The sequence below is a fragment of the Erigeron canadensis genome, chromosome 3 (genome assembly GCF_010389155.1).
Source record: "Erigeron canadensis isolate Cc75 chromosome 3, C_canadensis_v1, whole genome shotgun sequence".
In the NCBI taxonomy this organism is placed as follows: domain Eukaryota; kingdom Viridiplantae; phylum Streptophyta; class Magnoliopsida; order Asterales; family Asteraceae; genus Erigeron; species Erigeron canadensis.
Window position 1 is genome coordinate 7,888,992 of NC_057763.1, and position 20,240 is coordinate 7,909,231.

Consider the following 20,240-nt stretch of genomic DNA (forward strand, 5'->3'; position numbering starts at 1 on the left):
TATTGTGTTTCGATACTTCTCAAAGAATTTAAAAAGAATCATTCAGTTGAAACAAAGAAAGTAAGTACATCAGACGGGAAGGTGATATTTACATCGAATAATTTGGTTTACATTTTGGCTTTTTCGGTTTGGGTCAAATGAGAAAAAGCAGAATAACATGTGAGCGCAAAAGGCTGCATAATATCGGTATATCGCGTGATTAAGCTGCATAAATAGGTGTTTAAAAGTATACTTTTAAATCTGGACAAAATTGTCATCATATTAATTGTTAAACCATCATGTTCTATATAACTTGAGCTAAGTGAATCTGACCAGGGTAATCCCTTTTACCCAATAAAAAAAGTCAGCAAGCAAGAGATCCTTACATACAGGCATACAACCATATTAATATCCCCAAAATGGTACATTACATACCTTGAGAAGTTCAGGAATTGAACCAAGATGTCAGACTTCCATCTTCTCTTTCACTTGCTAGCTTCTGAATGATAGTTAATCTTGCCCTGTGTTGGAATCAGGTCTAGCAACATCATAAAAGTAGCATAATCAGGCATAAAACCTCGGTTGATTATTTCATCAAGATATACCTCTGCCTCTCCACATTCCTTATTCTTCAAGAATCCTCTTACAATAACAAACCTTCTGGCAAAAAGCCATTCTTATCCATCTTTCTAAACAAATTTTTTAGCTTTATGAAATTAACTTTCTAGGCAAAGCACACGTATCAGCACTGTATGTCTTCTTTTCTAGCTTCAATCCTATTCTCAAGAGTTCAATAAAAACGTCTATTGCCGGATTAGGCTTCCCACATTTGCCAAAACCATCGATCAAAATAGTAATCACTGCATCTTTCATCACTTCCTTGTTTTCAGGCATACCGAAGAAAACAGCTGCATCTGATACATAGATATCTTGGCACATTCCATGGAATAGGATCCTATAAGTAACTATGTATGGAGTCAGACCCTTGATTTGTAACTCATTGAAGAGTACTCTAGCGACTGTGGATCCCCTGATTAAAAAAAAAAAGACCTTGTATTAGCCTATTGTAAGTAACAACATTTGGATTCAAACCCTTATCTTGGATTTCCTGAAAATAAATCATTGCCTCATCGATTTTCTTCTTCTTGCGGTATCCATTTATCAGGCTGTTACAGGTAATTACGTTGGGCAAAAGATCCTTCTCCACCATTCGGTCAAGCACTTTTTTTGCTTCACACGACAACAATATCCGACAAGTAATACCATTATAAGTGATTACATCAGATGTAGACCTCTGCATCTTTTACGGATCCTTTCTTGCAATACGGAATTACTAGAGTTGTAAAGTTATGAACCGTGGAAGAACTCCACTCTCCTCCCTTTCAATCAACATTCTAGCAGCCTCTATCTCTCGACTAAAGTTGCATAGACCATGAATTAAAGAGTTGTAAGTGATAACATCACCAGACACTCCTTATTCCAGTCATATTGGTAAAAAGTCATAATGCATCATCAACCATTTTGTCTTTGCAGAGGCTATCGGTAACTGCATTGTACTGTTCTACCCACGGCTTACACGACGAGCCTTTTTTCACTAAGCTGAGCAATTCACTGGCATAAAAAACCGTATCGTTTAGGACAAGACCATTAATGAGGATGTTATAGGTGGCCAAACTATTGTTTGTTTTTTTTTTGAACGGCATTTTATCCTACTCTTACTCCTAAATTACACGTACGCCTGGAAACCAGGACTCTCGAAAAACCCTATTAATCCACCCCACAATTGTGGGAAGTGGGAAACGAACCCATGTGATCCTCCCAAGGTCAAAGACCTTACCAATGGGCCACCAGCCCCATTGGTGGCTGATAAGGCAAATCCATAACTCAGTTTATTAGTTCATCTGAGATGTTGATTGTATAGATATTAGGACCAATATCCAGCAAATGTATTTGTCTAGAGAGTGAAAGGGCAGTGGAATAATGTTCCTTTCATTTTAACAGCCAAGGAAATTTTAGCTGAGTAAATTGGATGATAGAAGGAAGAGGTCGTCTTTGAAGTATTTCATCAAACAGTTGGAGGGCGTCATCGAGTTTAGCGAGTTTATGAGCACGACAAGAAGAAATGAAATATCTCCTAGCAGACAAGAATCGTTGGGTCGTACTACTGTCGAAGCAGGTCTTGCATAGAGTGATGTTTTGAGTTTTGGTTAACTGAAATCATTAAGATTTAAGAATCCTTTTGGACGGTCTTACACGAGTCGTGTGGTGACCATTGCGACCGGTCTAAAGGGTACATACATGTGACAAAATACTCCAAGTACGAGTAGCGAAAATCTTTGAGAGCTACGGTGAACAAGATTCTAAAAGTTGTAAAACAGATTTACTAGCGTACGATAAAAATTAAGTGATCGGGTCATAAGCCCGATATGTTTAATCAACTCAAATTTAATAGATGAATTTCATCATTTATTTTATTTTTTTTCCGTATTAGTAACATGTAATCTTGTCATATGTTTTGAACTTTTTTTTCTTTGACATGTTTATACTTATAAGTTATATTCGCATCTTTTAGTTTTTAAATCAGATATATTCCTCAACAAAAATGAAATTAAAAATATATTATTCGGTTTATTAGCGACATGAAGATATAAATTGACGTCATCATGGGTGATTTTAAACTTTTTAGTCAATTAAACTCAATCGATCTTGTTTATATTTCTGGCACCCTAGGTAAAACCCAACGTGACGATGTGTCAAACCACACACTACCATCTCAAAAAGTTGTTGTATGAACAATAAAACTATTACGGAAATAATCATACTAAAAACAAGAACATTTTCATAGTCGAACTACCATCCCATGTAATACCAATAACAATGAAGAATAACAAAAAAAAAGGGGTCGAACTATTACGGACCACTTAGCAACCATCTCGTTGTCATAGTCGGGCACTTCAGTGGCGGATGTGAATCATGTGACGTGAGAACACATGCAATTGGGTTGCTCCCAATGATGATCTCGTCACTTACTCATAAGTTTTACCACATCATCACGTCATGTCAGCATTTTAAATTGACACACTTCTGTCAACAATACCTTATTATTTTCTCATCAAATTATTTTTTTTATTTCTTGAATTGTCCAGTGTCGTCTCTCACTCGTCAGTCAACCAACACACAAAACTTCACTAAGCAATCACCGATGAACCAACGCGACCATTCAAACGAGCCTTAGCTTAACCATTAGAAAGGCTCTTGGGGTCTTGGTTTGGTGCAACCATATCTTGAAAAAACAACCACGACCACAACATAGTGACATTCCCATCTCTCATGACTCACCCTTTCGAAACTTGAAACAATTCTTGCCTGCAACAACACAACACAACACAAAACACAACCTGTCAGTGGGAATTATCATCAGCATCGTGGGTCCCATTGCTGCTAATCAAATCTTTTGTTTACTCCCACTTTCATCATCTTTTCTTCCTTAATCATAATCATAATCATAATCATTAACATTTGACAACTCATAAATAATAACGATATTAAGGAAGGTATATATGTTTGGCGTATCATCTACAAAACCACCCCAAATTGTTTTCCCCTTTATTAATTTCAACAACAATAACAATAATATTAATAAAGGGTTTGGATTTAATTCAGGAATGGATTTAATTCCAAAACTCAATAAATGGTTTTTTCTTAGCCAACAACAAAATAATAATAATAATAATAAAGTAATTGATTCAGATATTCTTGTTAATAATAATGGTTTTGATGCTGTATCAGCTGCTAATAAAACTCAGGCTGATCATCTTGTTATTATGGTCAATGGCATCATTGGCAGGTACCATCTTTATATATATATATGTATATATATATGTGTGTGTGTGTGTGTGTGTTAGAATCTTTACTTTGATGATTTGAACTTTGACTTCAGAGTTAATTCTGTGTTATTATTGTTATCTGACTGATTTAGATTAAGAGGGTGTTCCGATTTATAGCTTATTTTCGGCTTTTTTAAAATTTCAAATGACCACATTGCTTTTGGGCTATGAATTCCAGCTTATTGGCTTAAATAATCAATAAAGTCAACTTGATAAGCAGAAAGCAATGTGCTTTTTTGAAATATTGATAACCCCAAAAAATAAGCTAATGCGAACAACCGGTAAGATATGGGTGCTTCTAAGAGATTACTTTAACATCGTAGTTAGTTAATTAGTTAGTTGTGGTTTGTGTGCAGTGCTACAGATTGGGAATATGCTGCTAAGCAATTTGTCAATAAGCTCCCTGATAAAGTTATCGTTCATTGTGAGTTCCGCCCCAAATTTGCTTCCATCTGTTGCATTTCTGCCTTTGTGAATTTCGTATGACAATAACAGCAATGTTCCTTTTTTCTTTAACAAATAAGTAAACGATGAATATGCATTTCCGGTAGTTCTAGTTTATAATGGATGTTGTTCATTTCTTTTTTTAAGTTGATGTACACCTAGTAACAACGTTCGGTTGGACCAATAATTGTATTATATTATATATTTGTAGGGGTTTTTTTCTAATTTTTCGTTCTTATATCTTGAGCAGGCAGTGAGTCCAATTCAGCAACCTTAACTTTTGATGGGGTTGACCGTATGGGTGAAAGGTTGGCCGAAGAGGTAATCTTGTTTCTTTCTTTTATTATCAGCTTTTTTTCCAGCCGGCTGGTAATTTTAATAAATAAATAAGTAAATCATAACATCTGGCAAGGTGCTAGCTGTTGATAGGAGTTAGCATTACAGGTACAATTATAGGACCTCCACTATGGAAACACCATCTACAAAAGTATGAGCACCCTAATAGAAGTACAAAATTCACATGAATTTTGACTCGGGGTTAAAACGCCGTCCATCCCAATTGAATTGTCTGCTTTTAATTTCACACCTATTTCTATTTGACACCTAAAGAAATGAAAGAGAATTCTACTTATGGATCTGGTTCAAAACCAAGTGCTTGTGGGAGAACTATTGATTGTTTCTTGCCTTCTATGTCACCCACTTTACTAGCTTGAAAACTGCATCCAAGGCCTATTTTTGATACAAATTTGCTGCTGTTAAAGCTGCCATGGATTTCAAGCTTTCTATGTCTTGAATCTGCCCACTATCCTAACTCCACCATGCCATAGCTTCTGCCTATGACTCCTAGATACAACATGATCCAAACTTTCTAAACATCCCAATAAATCTAGTTCAACTTCTTTTGTGACAAAAGTTAATTTCGGTGGAAAGAGGATTCAAAAGCAATCTCCATAAAAGTATACTTGACTTCTTTGTGGGATCAATCTGTTTCATTGAGCAGTGAATTAATTAATTGTGGAACATATTCATACATGTCAAAATCTGTGGTTTTATACTGTGTTTATCTTGCTTCTTATTAAATAAATTCTCTTCATAACACAAGTTATTTGGTGCATGGTTCAGGTGGTGGCAGTTACTAAACGTTGGCCTGAGGTGTCCAAGATCTCATTTGTAGCACATTCATTGGGTGGCCTAGTTGCACGATATGCTATTGGGAAACTGTATGAAAACTCTTCTAGTGAAGCTAAAATTGCTGGTTTGCAACCAGTTAATTTCATTACAGTTGCAACTCCACATCTTGGTTCTAGAGGACCTGGGCAGGCAAGCTTAAGTTATGGAGTTAGATTAAAAGTTTTCTACAGTGATTTCCTTTTATGTATATCTCAACTGGTTGTCTTGGATTCTGCAGCTTCCGTTACTTTGTGGTCTTTCTTTTCTTGAAAGAAGTGCATTACAAACTGCACATTGGGTAGCAGGGAGGTCAGGGAAGCATCTTTTTCTGACTGACAATGATGACGGGGAACTTCCGCTACTAATTCGAATGGTTAGCGACTCCAAGGACATTAAGTTCATGTTAGTGAGATGTCTTTTTCTGTGTTTCTCTCTTATTTGCTTGTGTGTTATCTACCTTTTCACTGCTCTGATAATTATCATGTCTGCATATTTGGCTGCAGCTCTGCTTTAGGATCTTTCAAGCGTCGAGTTGCATACGCTAACGCAAACTACGATCGTATCTTTTTTTTTAGTTTTTTTCCTGAGCATCATGTCATTTTCAATTGCTAAAGTAGGTTTATATTATTGGGATATTGCATAATAAGGTAACCAACTATTGTCAAATTTTCAATTTAAGTAATCATTTTTCCCTACATAAAAAAATCAAGTTTCAAAAGTTTAATTTAAGGTAAAGTTAACTGTTACAATAGTAAAAGTTATTACAATTCAGCTGCAATCTCGTCATTACAAGCAACTTCACAGATAAATCGGAATTGTTTTTGAGATATTGAGGTTTTATATCAAGTAATTTGAAGGTTGATGTGTTTTTCTCTTGTCAATAGTTGTTTAAGTGTATTTGCAATCTGCCCCTTTTTTGTTGTCAATTTCGTACCTCTGTTTGACCTTGATTAACTGTCAAGACATGGTTGGATGGGAAACATCTTCTATTCGCCGTCAACATGAACTTCCAAATGTCAGTTTGCTCTCTTTCTGATTATTTTTACTCAAATTAATATACTTTATCTATTATGAATTTGATTACCTTGCATAACCATTCCCCTTTTGTTTCCCTTTTCTAGTCAAATCTTCTTTCAGAGGATAAGAAGTATCCACATATTGTCTATGTACAGCAAGATCAACCAATAGCTGCTGAAGCAGTTCAAAATGAGACGCCTTCTGCAATTTCACCAGAGGAATTTGATGGTATGCAGAAAATTACATATGGCCAGAAATCAATATTTTATAATACATGAGATTCATGTTGATTAAAAGTTATTGTACGTTATTCTGGTTCTGATGGGTATTTTATTCTTTCATCATCTTCATATCTACTACTCATTAGATTGTGTTGTATATTCAGAGGAAATGATCAGAGGTCTTACTCAAAAACCTTGGGAACGTGTGGATGTTAGCTTCCAAAAAAGTACACAACGATACATTGCACATAGTACCATTCAGGCAGGTTTTATACTAATATAAAATAGAAGATCGATCAAAGGGTTATTAGTAAATGGTTACTAATTGCGTTCTACTCTGTTGTAAAACCAGGTGAAGAGCTATTGGTTAAATTCTGATGGCGCGGATGTGGTTCTCCATATGATAGATAACTTCAGTCTATAGCATACTGCAAAAGGTATCCTCTAGTTGGGAAGTCTTAAATTCTTTGTTTCGGAAGTGCTCTTCAATTGTACATTGATCTAGTTTCTTAAATTATGTCACCCTTGGAGTTGGGGATGGCCACAAGTTGTTCCTTTCTCACAACGTAAATAATTTTTGTTTATAAACTGGATATTTATGCTGCTTCGAAACTAATGTATTCAGTCATCGTAAATGATTAATTGAAAATATTTTTGTTGTTTTATTGAGCTTCTGAATTATATGTTTAAGATTTTCAATAATGATGTGCATATAGATAATGAATATATGATCATAAGTTCATCAAGATGAAGATAATTGAATTCTATGACATGTTGCCAATAGCTTGTCACGCCAGTATGTTTTCACCCGTAATATTTTGATGCATTCCATTAATAACATTTTGGAAAAACACGTTTGTTTATTGTTTAATGTTATAAGCTTCGTCTACTTGTCTTCTGATTCTTGGTCATTAAAGTCTTTGTATTCCATTATCTTAAATTCTTATGTTTTCTCTGCAAGAGTTTCCAGCATTCCTTTACCATCACTTCACAATTATCTTCGGTGCAGAAGTAGCCAAATGGTTGGATCAAACATGTTTTTTCATGTCAATAGGGAGTTAATTTGCTGATTGAGGCTGCGATGATGTTTTTTCATGGATCTATACTTCCAAACGAAACTATACTCTATCGTACTTTACAAAGAATATATGTCCTGTATCAAGGCCAGGAGCTAACCACCTAGCTTCTGGCGCAGTGGCCAGCCGGGGTACCTTTTGAGTATTTTGGCGAGAGGGGATGTTGGCTTGGAGGTCATAGGATCGAATCTTGTATTACCTCGGGCATTTACCTCTTTAGCGTAAAATAGACTCCCTTTGGAGGTACCAGCGGTATAAGGCGCCTCAAACCCTGAGCATACTGTCCGTTTGGTGTTTGGATGTCACTGTTCAGCTCGATGGAACGACCTTCCCACCCACCGTTAAAAAAAAAAAAGACCAGGAGCTTGCTGGTGTGCATATATGTGGACTGTACAAACTAATTAAAATTCGGTTAGCCAATAATCTTCCCCACCAAAATCTTCGACAAATTGACGAAATTACTCAAATTTTAACGTTCGACAATTCAAAAGAATTTGATGGAAAGGATTTTTTATTTTCTTCCTTGTCATGTTAGATTAACATAGAAATTCAATTTTCCTTTCCTCTAAATTCCAAGTTTATATACCCTTATTTGGTTAGTTTATATACCCTTATATGGTTTTGCAAGTTCAGTCTCCTAATATGTAGCATATGCTACATTTATTCTTCCTTTTTGTGTCCGCCTATTTGTAACTACACAACACTTTCTTTAGTTAAGGGGATGTATTATTTCTCTTTGTTTAATTGAGAAGTAATGAAATATTTTGGTAGAAAAAGGTAACACAAAAATCTAATTTTGAAAAAAGAAAGTAAATGGCATGTATTAAACGTGACTAAAGATGCATCTTGTGTAGAAAGGGGATGAAACATGAAAATATCAACAGATACAAGAACATGTCTAGGAAAGGCAGTTCACAAAAAAACAAAAAATGTCTAGGAAAGATACAAAAACTCGTGAAAATATCAACTAATTAAGATGCTTAAAAGAAAATGTCTAGGAAAGGCCGTTCTTAAAGAAAAAAACAAAAAATGTCTAGGAAAGATACAAAAACTCGTGAAAATATCAACTAATTAAGATGCTTAAATTCTTGCATCAGAAGTTGGTTAGATATTTCATCACCCATATGGCCATATGGAGTTCGTCTACCTTAACTATTTGTATCTTGCATCGCTGTTTAAGGTCTGTTGCATAGTCTTCAAGGAGCAGCTTTTGAAAAGAGTTTGCATTAATCAATGCACAACTAGGAACCAGATTTTGGGATTTTAAGTCTTAGCAGAAACAATGAAAAAGACATGGCAGCTAAACAGAGGGACAGGACTAAACACTTGACCGCAAGCTTAAGGTTCTTTTTAAAAACACATAAGGCTAAAATAACATTATACCTTCCACCACATAAAAACGTCACACATACAAATACCAACCTACTATAGTTATTAAAGTTCATAAAAGATGAGAGAGCAAACCTAACAAGTCAAAATTTTCAAAAATGGGTTCTTACATCTCTCAGGAAACTTAATAATAAACCAAACATTTAAAGCATAAGAAATTTGGAAACCTGCTGCTGATGAAGAAAACCTGCCCTGGAATACTAATCAGGCAATCATGCCTAGATCAGATCTACCTCACCGTGACAATATCATCAATCTTCAAAATCATACGAACACACTCTGTAGCTAACGTAATGGCACTTGTGCTCACAAGCAACGGTTGCACAACATTCTCTTCCAAAATGTTAGTAATCTGCCCCTTCCTCACATTAATTCCAGCATTAATTTCACCTTGAGCATGCCTGTTACGTAGCTCGGTCACTATAGCAATCGGGTTCAGACCTGCATTCTCAGCCAAAGTATAAGGAATAACTTCAAGAGCCTCAGCAAATGACTTCACACAATAACTCTCCATCCCATGCAACACTTTAGACCATGCACCCAGTTGTCTTGACAGCTCGATCTCTGGTGCACCACCACCGGCAACCAGAAACTTTTTGCTCACAAGGCACCTCACCACACATAAAGCATCATGCAAACTCCTTTCTGCCTCGTCAAGAACCAGCTGGTTAGACCCACGAACAAGAACTGTAGTAGTCCTGCCCATATCTTTGATACCCGAAATCTTAACAATCTTTCCATCTCCAAGTGAAACCTCTTCAACCATATTTGCAAACCCTAGTTTTTCCGCACGAAAATGCTCAACATTAGCAATGGGCAAGCAATTCAACGTCTTGGTAATGAACTCGATATCATCACGTTCCACGTCCTTGACCACTAATATCTTAGCCTTGGCAAGATAATGCAGAGACAAATCAGTAACAGCGTCCCTCAAAATGCTTTTCTGGATTAATAACACGTTACAACCTGTAGCTTTAATCTTTTTTATGATACCCAATATGTAATTCCTCTCCTCCTTCAAAATCCTGTCCATTTGGGTATAATCTGATACGACAATGGACTGCTCAATATCAGTTTTTGGAGGTGATATCTGGAACTGAATAACACCGATTTTTGCATTCTCAACACGAGTAGGCCCACCAGCAGCGTGACTAACCTTCTTATCGAATACCAAACCTTTCACCAACTCTGTATCATCAACAGTTCCTCCTAATTTCTTGACAATCTTAACATCCCTAAGATCCACTATATCCGGTTTGGCTGAATCCACTACGGACAATACAGCGTCGACAGCTAAAGGAGCTAAAAGACTGGAGTACTGTGACACTACCTTGCTGTTAAGAGAAGTGGAAGCAGATTTAATCAAACTCTCACGATCAGAAAGCTCAACAGGAACTGCCATAGCAGTTAGCACATCAATAGATTTAACTTGAACCTTGTGCAAAGAATCCGATACAACAGTAGGGTGAATACCTGCATAATGTATAGATCTGCATGAGTATTGTATCATAAATATACAGTTCACCACAGCAACAAAGATCTGGAAACAGCTCAAGTCTGGCACTTCTCATAAACATATAAGAGTTGACTACAACTTTTTTACCATTTCTGAAATCCCTTTGTTTATCATTTAGTCTAAATTTTCAATTTACCTTTGCCATTTGATGTAAACTCAAATCTTTTACCATTCAATGCAAACTTTCAGTTTCTTTTTTCCCATTTGATGTAACTTCGTGTGTTTGTTTTTTTCTTTGATAAAACATTTTGTATTTCTTCCTTATTAACTTTTCACTCATTTTTACAACTTGATAGACAAATGTTACAAAAAAGCACCTATGTGTTACATACAATGGTAGACAGTAAGATGAATTGTACACAATGTAAAAGATTATGCAAATATGTAACATTTAGGTGGATGGGTGCACTTTAAGGGTAAACTTTTGTTGTGTTTTAGAGCAAACAATTTTTCCTTAGTGGTATTATGTATCTAGTTTTATTTAATACATAAAGCAACTAGTTTTCAACATGATTCCAATTCAACATCTCATTTCTATTCTCCAGAAATGTTAGGAAGCATTAAGTACTGATGGCCTTAAATGTGTCTTCAAAATATATACATGACGTGCGTAAACATTACCTAAATAGCTAAACGGTGACAATCCCTATTGGCATGTGGCAATATTGGGCCGACATAGAGATAATTTAAATTCTAACACAACTCAATTCTAGCACTTCACTATAAAAAACCGAGTTACTGACACCAAAAAGGCACAACATACTTTTAATTACGTTCTAGTTGCACCAAAAAGCAACAAACTTTAGCAAATTTTACGTAGGATGCAAAAAAAAAGTGACATTCAGTTGCCAAAAACGTAAGATATATAATAAAAACATAACAATGTATACAATAGAAAAGAATGAAAATATTGTACGATGAAAACAAGTTTAAAACTTTAAATACATTACATTTCGAAAAACAATTTCCAAGGTAGTAGGATGTAAGTGAACAAACAAACTACACATCTACAATCAACCGTTAAAGAATATATTTTATGTATACTGCATTAGCATCTTCAATTGTATGGATCAAGTGAATTCTAGTATTCTACATGCCTACATCAGAAATAAAACCGTGAATTCACCAGTTATAGGTCAAAAGAAATAATATACACAACATACAATAGCAATAATGTGTAACATCTTTCACCAAAATGTATTCTATGCAATACATATCACACGTCAGAAATTTCTTTTTAAACTTCCATAACTTCACCACCTATTGGTTAATCAGGTCACATGATACATAGATAAGAAAGTTCAGCACTTTAACAAGAAAGCTTTCAAGTCAAATACATACAACAGTAACACTCATAGTTAGATGCATCTTGATATAGTATGACATAAATTAAGATAACTAGCAATCAGCTTCCATCGAAATCAAGCTCTCATATCAAAGTGTTTTTAATTGTAACGAAATAAATATTGTATGTATAATGCGTTAACATCTTCAATTACATGTATCATAATAAGTCGCGAAGTCACCAGTTAAAAGTCTAAAACAAAGTAAATTACATACAATGGCAATGATGTGTACCATCTTTCATAGGTTAAGTGAGTTTTTCAAATGTATCTAAATAAATATACCAGAAAATATATCTATACTATATTATAAAGCAGATTCTCACTCTCTAACATTTTAAGTTTCGACATTTACTTCCCCAAAATGCCCCTTCTATCAATTCTATATTATCAAACACCATTTCTCTCTCCTCAAATCTCAATCAATCATCTTTTTTTCTCTCTCCTCCATAAATCATTTATTATTCCAATACATTCAAAATCTTTTATCTCACAAACCGTACATCGATAAATTATAAAAATTATATGGGTGTTCTTAAAATTTCATGCTCTTTCATTAGAGATGTCATTCGATATACTTTCGACGAATTTTTAAATCCGAGGGCAGAACCCGTACGATTAAGGCATTTGGCTATCGCACTTTATAACCTATCACCCCACCATCTCACCGCCGCAACGCGGGGTACTTACTCTCGTCTACTTTAACACCAATTTACGACAAAAGCATACAATAAAAATAAACAAAAACAATAGCTTCTTTAAAAAATATATATAATAATATAAACTACTTTAACATTTTCAATTATATGTATCCAATCATATTCAACCATATAAGTTGTAACATCATTCTTAGGTTAAGTGTTTTCTATCCGATTTACGACATATATATATATATATAACAGCAATAACCGAAAACAATAGCTTAGTATAGATATACATATACATATAGATATAGATATACTGATCGAAAAAGGAGATACCAGCATGAAGCAAAGGAACGCATTGTTTCAAAAAGGCGCCAGCAATAACAACGACAGTAGTAGTACCATCACCGGCGACGATATCTTGCGATTTCGAGAGTTCGACAAGCATCTTAGCAGCAGGCTGCATGACATCCATTTTGTTAAGAATGGTGGCGCCGTCATTAGTGATAATAACCTCACCAGAAGCAGTGGAAATCATCTTGTCCATTCCTTTAGGACCTAAAGATGTACGGACGGCGTTAGCTACAGATCGGGCGGCGTTTATGTTTGCCATACGGATATCGTCTTTCCGTTTGTTGTCGACGTAGCTTTCGGTTTTTGAGGATGATGATGATGGTAAAGGTGCGGCTGCTGCGGCCATTTTTTTGTTGATTTTTTAAATTTTTGGATTTTCTGATTTGATTTGGGATGGAATGGAATGGAAGGAAATGAAACCCTAATTTGGAGAGGCGAGTGTGATATTTTGATTCTAGAGAGTATGAGTGTGAGACGAGTTTAATATTGTATATTAAGTTTTTACTAAAACGGTCCCTTAACTATACATATATACAATTGTGTATGCGGTTGAAGTCATAGTTGTCAATTCATGCCTTTTAAGTTTTAACTCTTACAAAAAAAAATGAATTTTTTGAGTCGTGACTCAACTCGTAAAAATTATGATGGTAATCTTTTTCTTTTCTAAGAACAACATTTTATTCTATTCCTACTCTAAATTATAGGAAACTATGACTCTCGAAAAATCCTTATTAATCCACTCTCACAAATGTGAGAAATGGGACTCAAACCCAGCTGGATCCTCCCAAGTTCAAAGACCTTACCAATGGGAGTCATGATAGTTTTAAATATTACATAATATTGTATAATTATATATGTGACGTTTTAAAATACAAAATATATGTTGATTATCTATATTTACAAAAAAAGATTACAAATTCGAAAACTTTGAGTCATAAATTTAGAGTTTATCTCCGAAATCAAAATAAAAATAAAAAAAAAAAGTCACCTAACGAGTCGCCTCGATTTTTTATAAATTAACTCAACTAGTAAGATCCAACTCATGACTCGTAATAGTCTAACAATTATGGTTCAAATAACCAAACATGTTTTGTGATTTATTAGTTTTGAATTTTAAGTTTCACCTTATTAGGCTACAGTTAATCAATCCGAGTGATTATCTAAAATAAGTAAGACAATACAAAATTAGAAGAAAAAAAACATATAAGAATAACAAGGTAAAAGGTTAAGTTTGATATAGCATATATCCGCTGTTATTAAAAGATGATAGTTAGAAACAAGCCACAATGAAATACAGGGTTTGACAAACGAAAACACATAGTTCGATATCAAAAAAAGGTACAACACAAACGAAAATACAACACACATAGTTCGATTCCCAAAAACAAAGTACATCATAATGAAATTGGTTACATAATTTGATAACCACAAGACCAATCTATATATATATCTAAAAGTTCTATCATGAGAGTGGGAAATTTTGCCGATTTCTATCGTTTCATTGATGGTACTTATTAGGGTACTTAATGAGGGTTAATTATTTGATAATACCAAATAATTAGTTCATGGTGTTGTATACTTAATAAGGGTTAATTATTTGATATGGTTTTCTTTATTTCATAATTCGTTGATTGTGTTGTTAAAGGCTCAAAGCCCATTCATTTACGTGTTAGTCGTGCCTAACCCAAACAGGCTGCCGATTTTTTTATAAAAAAACCAAAAATCCCTTGATTAAAATTACAAAAAACCCTTTCCTTTTCTCTTTCCTTCATTAAAACAGGCTGCCGATTTGTTAAAAAACAAAATTTGTTTATGGTTTTATTATAAAACTCAATCATCTTAATATAATAATTATAACTTTTGGGTGTTCATAGTCCAGCCGGTTTAGAATGGAAGCCCAAGGGACGTTTGAAGGACAAAGGAGATGTGTTAAGATGTAACATTAAGTAAGGTAATAATGTAATATGAATTTAATGATTTTCTTGTTGAACGCCATCTTCTTATAGTTTTCTTATCACACTCTCTTCTGTTTTTGCATTCGTATTTCACTAACTAGATAGTTTCATATTTGTAAACATAATTTTGTGTAGTGTTGATTTATATTAGTTTAATGAGTTTTTTTTAATGATTAGTTTTACAATTGGGTTGATGTTAATTGTAGGTGAATCTTCATATCGTTATTGATCAGGATTTGTTTACATCATTTTCATGCCACTGTATCATGAATGTATGTATGTATTTTCTTTATCTTCGATCTTATGCTTATCTTTGTAGTTTTAATTTGTGATATTTTTTTCTTTATATCTATTGTTGATTTATTGAGGTAATCTTCGTTTTCTCTTGCCGACTGATTTTGACATATGGTTTCAAGGATAATGAATAAAGGGTATTATGATGGAAGTAGAAGTAACTGCTCAGTGCCGCCTTCCGCGGATTTTGAGCCCCAATACCTCGACGGTGTATGGGGGAGGTTAAGATGTAGGCAGACCTTACCCCTACCAAGGTAGAGAGGTTGCTTCCAGTTTCTACCTAAATGATAGAAAAGGACCTCCGACCTTTGCGTGGGATGAGTTGAACCCTTGACCTCTGTCTCCAGGGGTCAGGGTGTTTACCACTGATCCAAACCACGCTGCTTAAAGGGTATTATGATGGATCAAATAGAAATACAAATCGTCCTCTGTATCTATTTGATATCTAACATTTTCTTTTTTATTTCTCTCGATTATTTTCAGTTTCTCTTAATTACTCTCCTTTCATTCGTTGATTCGTCATCTTTTAATTCACTTTTTTGGAATTTTTGTTGCAGGACATAAAGATTGAATTTATCATAAATCTGAATATCTAAAAACAATATTAAGGTTAGGTTTTTATTAGAATTTTCAAACACACCTTGGTTACCAATTTATCATTTAGTTTCCTGATTCCTATTATTGTTTGTCTTCAGGCTCTTTAAGATGATTATATGGCAATCATGATATAACTTAAAATGTCTAATAAGATTCTAATATCATTAATTAGTCGCACACTCCATTGATTTAGTTTGATGCAATTATTGTTTCTGATTCCGGATAATTGTTCCTTTAGACTAATCGATTTAGAGTTTGAAAATCATTAAGAAAGAGAATTGAACATGTAGGGCGAGCTAGCTATCATATTCGATTAGTTGCTTTGGAGGTTGTGGGTCCCAAGACGTGTTGCAGTTGCTTTACCGGCTTTCAAAGAAAGGCTGGTTTGGTTTGCACCCCAATTGCAGGGCATAATCGACATGATTATCAGGTTTGTCGTGCAATATCGAGCTTTCTTGAAGTGAGGTTGATAGATTTGGTGAAATATGTTCTTTTGTTTCAAATGGCGAAAATGCTTTCCTTCTTGCTCGATGTTCTTTTGTTGCTTGATGGTAATTAATGATTAGCTAAATATCCAACTTTTGGTGGGCTTAATTCACTTCTTCAATTTGCAGCTCCTAAAGCCATAATGATGTGTATATATATATAGTTTTATCTTTTTTCAATATATGTATATATCTGATAATTAAATTACACTATTTTATATTTTACATAGCTTTTTTTTTGTCATAAAGTTCAATGATTTATGGGTTGTGGGTAATTTGTAGGTTGGTGCATTGTTGCTTGATAATGGAGCTAATGTAAATCTAGGAATTATTTTGGTCAGGTAATAATCTTTAATCTTGATGTGGGTTTTTTTTAGGTTAAGCATTGGTTAAATTTTAGCGTTGTTAGTGTAGTTGATATTAGAGCTAAGAAGAATGATTAAGTTGACATTTCTATTGAATCCTTTGTAGTTAACGCGACGCAGAATAAAGTTTAAAATGGTCTAATTTGGTGATATGATGATCAAAATGATTTATTGGGCATCTGGAAAGAATAGTTACATTTGGTTTAGTCATGCTTCAAGTAGGGTGCTAAGTAAGCTTGATTATGAAGCTTGCTGCCTATAAAGTTTTGTCTTACAAACACAAAACGAGTATGTGATGTGTGTTTTGTGCAACTTGAGGCTGGCCAACCATATATAATGGATCGAGTATGCTATGCTTCACAGTTACCATCTCATGACCTTGCTGATTAAAGCACTTAATCATGGCTGAATTTTCATTGGGAGCAGATCTACAAAGCTACCAAGTCAATTCCAGAATATAGCAAGGTATAGTCAAGGTTGATTAATAATTATTTCTAATTTGTTGATTTATGAATGACGAGCTCAGTGTATTGTAATCTATTGGTAGCAATTCGTAAGCTTGAGGTATGATTTGTGTTAGCTTTTTCGTTTTTAATGTTTATCTTTCATGTTACCTTATATGTATTTTTTTTTTTTGGAACAACATATGTATTGCAATATATTAGTACTAAGAAATCCATGATACTCAATGTAATCTAATCAAGTATGCCAAACAATCCCCTTTAGTGTGACACATTTCAGTTTTCATCCCAAATGTTTCAACATATTTTACTGTTTCTTTAAGACTTGCTTTGGTTTTTTGTTATCGGTAGGGAAGTAAGTTTTACTTTGGTCAGTTGTTGTCACAATAATAAGTTTTTGGTGGCTAAAAGTTATACAAGTCTTGATCCTTTTGACCTCCAACAACCGGTGAGTGCAAAAACAGAGCGTTCACCGGACCAACCGTCCAAAAGTTTGAAAACAAAATCATTAATTTCCACTACTATTATCATCAACAACCGTCTCTGAACCCGAAACAACCTCTTCTTCTACCTTTGCCTTCTCAGCTGCATCAACTACCAGACACAGTAATTTTATCTTCCTTTAAGACAACAACTCTTTCCTGAATATACGTACAAAAGCCCTAAAAAAACTACTAGAATAGAGATTATCCGGTACAACTTGCACTAACTCTTCCATCCATTCAATATTATCCGACAATACCACTTCCTCCACATTATGCTCAGACTTCTTACCATCTGTCCATCCAACACACATACGCTCTAAACTCTCTATAATGAACCACCACAAAATACCAACTTTCGGACCCATTAATCAAATATACTTCCCCACTTAACCTTACAAACAACTTTTTAGGTTAACTTGACATTTTTGAAGAATCTGTTTACGAAAAAAAAACCAACCCAACTCAGTACTTATAGGAATACAAACTTAGAGTTAATGCTAACCTTTCACATTCTAAACCGTCATATACTAATGGTGATCATTCAACAATTAATAACATCCAAACGTAGAGTAAATGCTAACCTTTTACATTCTAAACCGTCATATACTAATGGTGATCGCACAGACATTAAACTCGAACTAAACAATAAAAAACCTCAAAATAAGACAATCTTACAAACGTACAAAACAACCCGTGAAGCCCAGCCATGCAACGCACGGGCCTTCACTCTAGTAACATAGATGAGGCTAAAAGTATCTCTTTTCACGTCATTCATTTCTAATTTTTAATGGACGAGAAAAAGTGAATGCATTACATTCACGTCAAGAAATGTGTCTATAACTAGCTTGAATACCTTCATTGGTTTGTGATTATTTTGTGACCTTGATCTAAAACAACTCATATAAGTCTCAACTCAAGAGATAGTACTAACCGAAAAACACCTATATGTTAATGGTGAGATTTCTTTGCAATATAAACACTGAACTGGAGACAACCAGTTAGAGTGAATGTATACCAAGTCCTTGGTTAGATTACTTAACTGGTGACAATAAGTAAATGACAATGCAATAAGTAAATACAATAAAGTAAATATGGTGAGACCAAGTTGTAATTTTCAAATGTATTTTATTTATTGATGTTAAATAAAATACAAGGTTGTTGCGGAACCAAGATAATACATAAATGTAAATATCTTAACAACCTATGAAATACAAAAGATCTATACTTAGAATTCTCTTTCACAATCGAAACACTTAAAGTTGTGAAGTGTTCCCTTTTACGATTGAGAGAATATTGCACAAGTTCACCAAGAATATTGCAAAAGTCTGAATATGCAAAGTTGTATTCTTGTTGTGCAAAGACCTCTATTATAGACAAAGTTGGTATTGGGATTCCAACTTTGTCGTATAGATATGGTTGACAACATTTAAAGAAACTAGTTGAATTTTGAAATGCTTGATAAGGTAAGTCAAGATGTTACTTTATCCAACCTGCTTTATGCACTTTTGCACTTTAATCATAGACAAATGATATTGTCTACTTAAAGTTGCATAAAGCAAAAAGGTCTTCCTTGTAATCAGTGTAAAGCATTGTAAAGGCTTTAAACTGATGCTCTCCAGTTTCTATCTGAATAGAATGTCAACTGGGCTTCGCTGCCATTGTCATTCTCTATATTCCATTTGTTGTCTTCGACTTCAATTGGAACGTCTTCAGGTTTGATCAGATCTTAAATGAAGGAAGTCTTCAGTTGCATTAACTGTACATAGCAACTGGACTTCAATATATTTCTAGACAAATCTTCTGGTCTCCAGATGCGACTGGAGACTGGCCAGTTTCAGTCTAAACTAGTCCTAACAACCCAACTTCCCAAAACTGCAAGATCTTTGGGGTTTTTTGTTTTGTCAAAAGTAGAGGATGACATGTTGCTACGTGTAAGTTTTTTTTTAAAGGAAATTTTTTATTAGGATATTTTTTTATTAGGGTTATAAAGATACTAATTGATTAAATATAGATGGCTCCTTGATTCGCGGTTGGCGGGAACACTATCCCATCCATATGCAAGGTGGGTAAAAGATGGAAATGTTGGGTCATATCAGAAAGGAAGACATATTTTAAGTTTTGACTTTATTTATACTATATTATAAAGCAGATTCCCCATGTCTAATATTTTAAGTTTCAACATTACTTCCCCAAAATGCCCCTTTTATTAATTCTATATTACTAAACACCCTTTCTTTCTTCTCAAATTTCAACCAATCATCTTTTTTTCTCTCTCCTTCATAAATCATTTATTCATCCAATTCATTCAAAATCTTTTATCTCACAAACCGTACATCAATAAATTATAAAAATTATATGGGTTTTCTTAAAATTTCATGCTCTTTCATTAGAGATGTCATTCGATATACTTTCGAAGAATTTTTAAATATGAAGGCGGAACCCGTACGGTTAAGGCATTTGGCTATCACACTTTATGACCTATCACCCCACCATCTCGCCGCCGCAACACGCGGGTACTTACTCTCGTTTTAATTAAAGGGTCAAAAATCTACTCAACT

The 20,240-nt window shown here is 34.4% G+C and overlaps 3 protein-coding genes across 3 annotated transcripts; 1 reads left to right on the plus strand and 2 right to left on the minus strand.

The window, feature by feature from the left end:
* Window positions 1–687: 687 nt before the first annotated feature.
* On the minus strand, window positions 688–1,279 carry LOC122591454 (protein Rf1, mitochondrial-like). Its single transcript, XM_043763722.1, has 2 exons — window positions 1,030–1,279; window positions 688–893 (listed from the first exon to the last, which is right to left on the minus strand). Exons 1-2 carry the CDS (start codon window positions 1,277–1,279, stop codon window positions 688–690), a joined length of 456 nt encoding a protein of 151 aa, XP_043619657.1.
* Window positions 1,280–3,300: 2,021 nt separating this feature from the next.
* On the plus strand, window positions 3,301–7,383 carry LOC122592706. The gene is made up of 10 exons (XM_043764998.1): window positions 3,301–3,826; window positions 4,223–4,290; window positions 4,561–4,631; window positions 5,433–5,630; window positions 5,719–5,882; window positions 5,984–6,039; window positions 6,443–6,495; window positions 6,602–6,725; window positions 6,883–6,980; window positions 7,071–7,383. The coding sequence occupies exons 1-10, from the start codon at window positions 3,540–3,542 to the stop codon at window positions 7,140–7,142; spliced, it is 1,191 nt and encodes a 396-aa protein (XP_043620933.1). The 5' UTR covers window positions 3,301–3,539; the 3' UTR covers window positions 7,143–7,383.
* A 1,778-nt stretch (window positions 7,384–9,161) lies between these two features.
* On the minus strand, window positions 9,162–13,480 carry LOC122592696 (T-complex protein 1 subunit delta). The gene is made up of 2 exons (XM_043764986.1): window positions 13,023–13,480; window positions 9,162–10,656 (listed from the first exon to the last, which is right to left on the minus strand). Exons 1-2 carry the CDS (start codon window positions 13,384–13,386, stop codon window positions 9,413–9,415), a joined length of 1,608 nt encoding a protein of 535 aa, XP_043620921.1. The 5' UTR covers window positions 13,387–13,480; the 3' UTR covers window positions 9,162–9,412.
* Window positions 13,481–20,240: the final 6,760 nt, after the last annotated feature.

Excerpts from the sequence above, each read along its gene's own strand:
- LOC122591454 (XM_043763722.1), bottom strand. The coding sequence starts at position 1,279 with ATGCAGAGGTCTACATCTGATGTAATCACTTATAATGGTATTACTTGT. Across the intron at positions 894-1,029 it reads TTACAATAGGCTAATACAAG|ATGCAGCTGTTTTCTTCGGT; the intron begins GTCTTTTTTTTT and ends TCTATGTATCAG.
- LOC122592706 (XM_043764998.1), top strand. The coding sequence starts at position 3,540 with ATGTTTGGCGTATCATCTACAAAACCACCCCAAATTGTTTTCCCCTTT. Across the intron at positions 3,827-4,222 it reads GTCAATGGCATCATTGGCAG|TGCTACAGATTGGGAATATG; the intron begins GTACCATCTTTA and ends GTTTGTGTGCAG. Across the intron at positions 4,291-4,560 it reads TGATAAAGTTATCGTTCATT|GCAGTGAGTCCAATTCAGCA; the intron begins GTGAGTTCCGCC and ends TATCTTGAGCAG.
- LOC122592696 (XM_043764986.1), bottom strand. The coding sequence starts at position 13,386 with ATGGCCGCAGCAGCCGCACCTTTACCATCATCATCATCCTCAAAAACC. Across the intron at positions 10,657-13,022 it reads CGTTCCTTTGCTTCATGCTG|GTATTCACCCTACTGTTGTA; the intron begins GTATCTCCTTTT and ends TACATTATGCAG.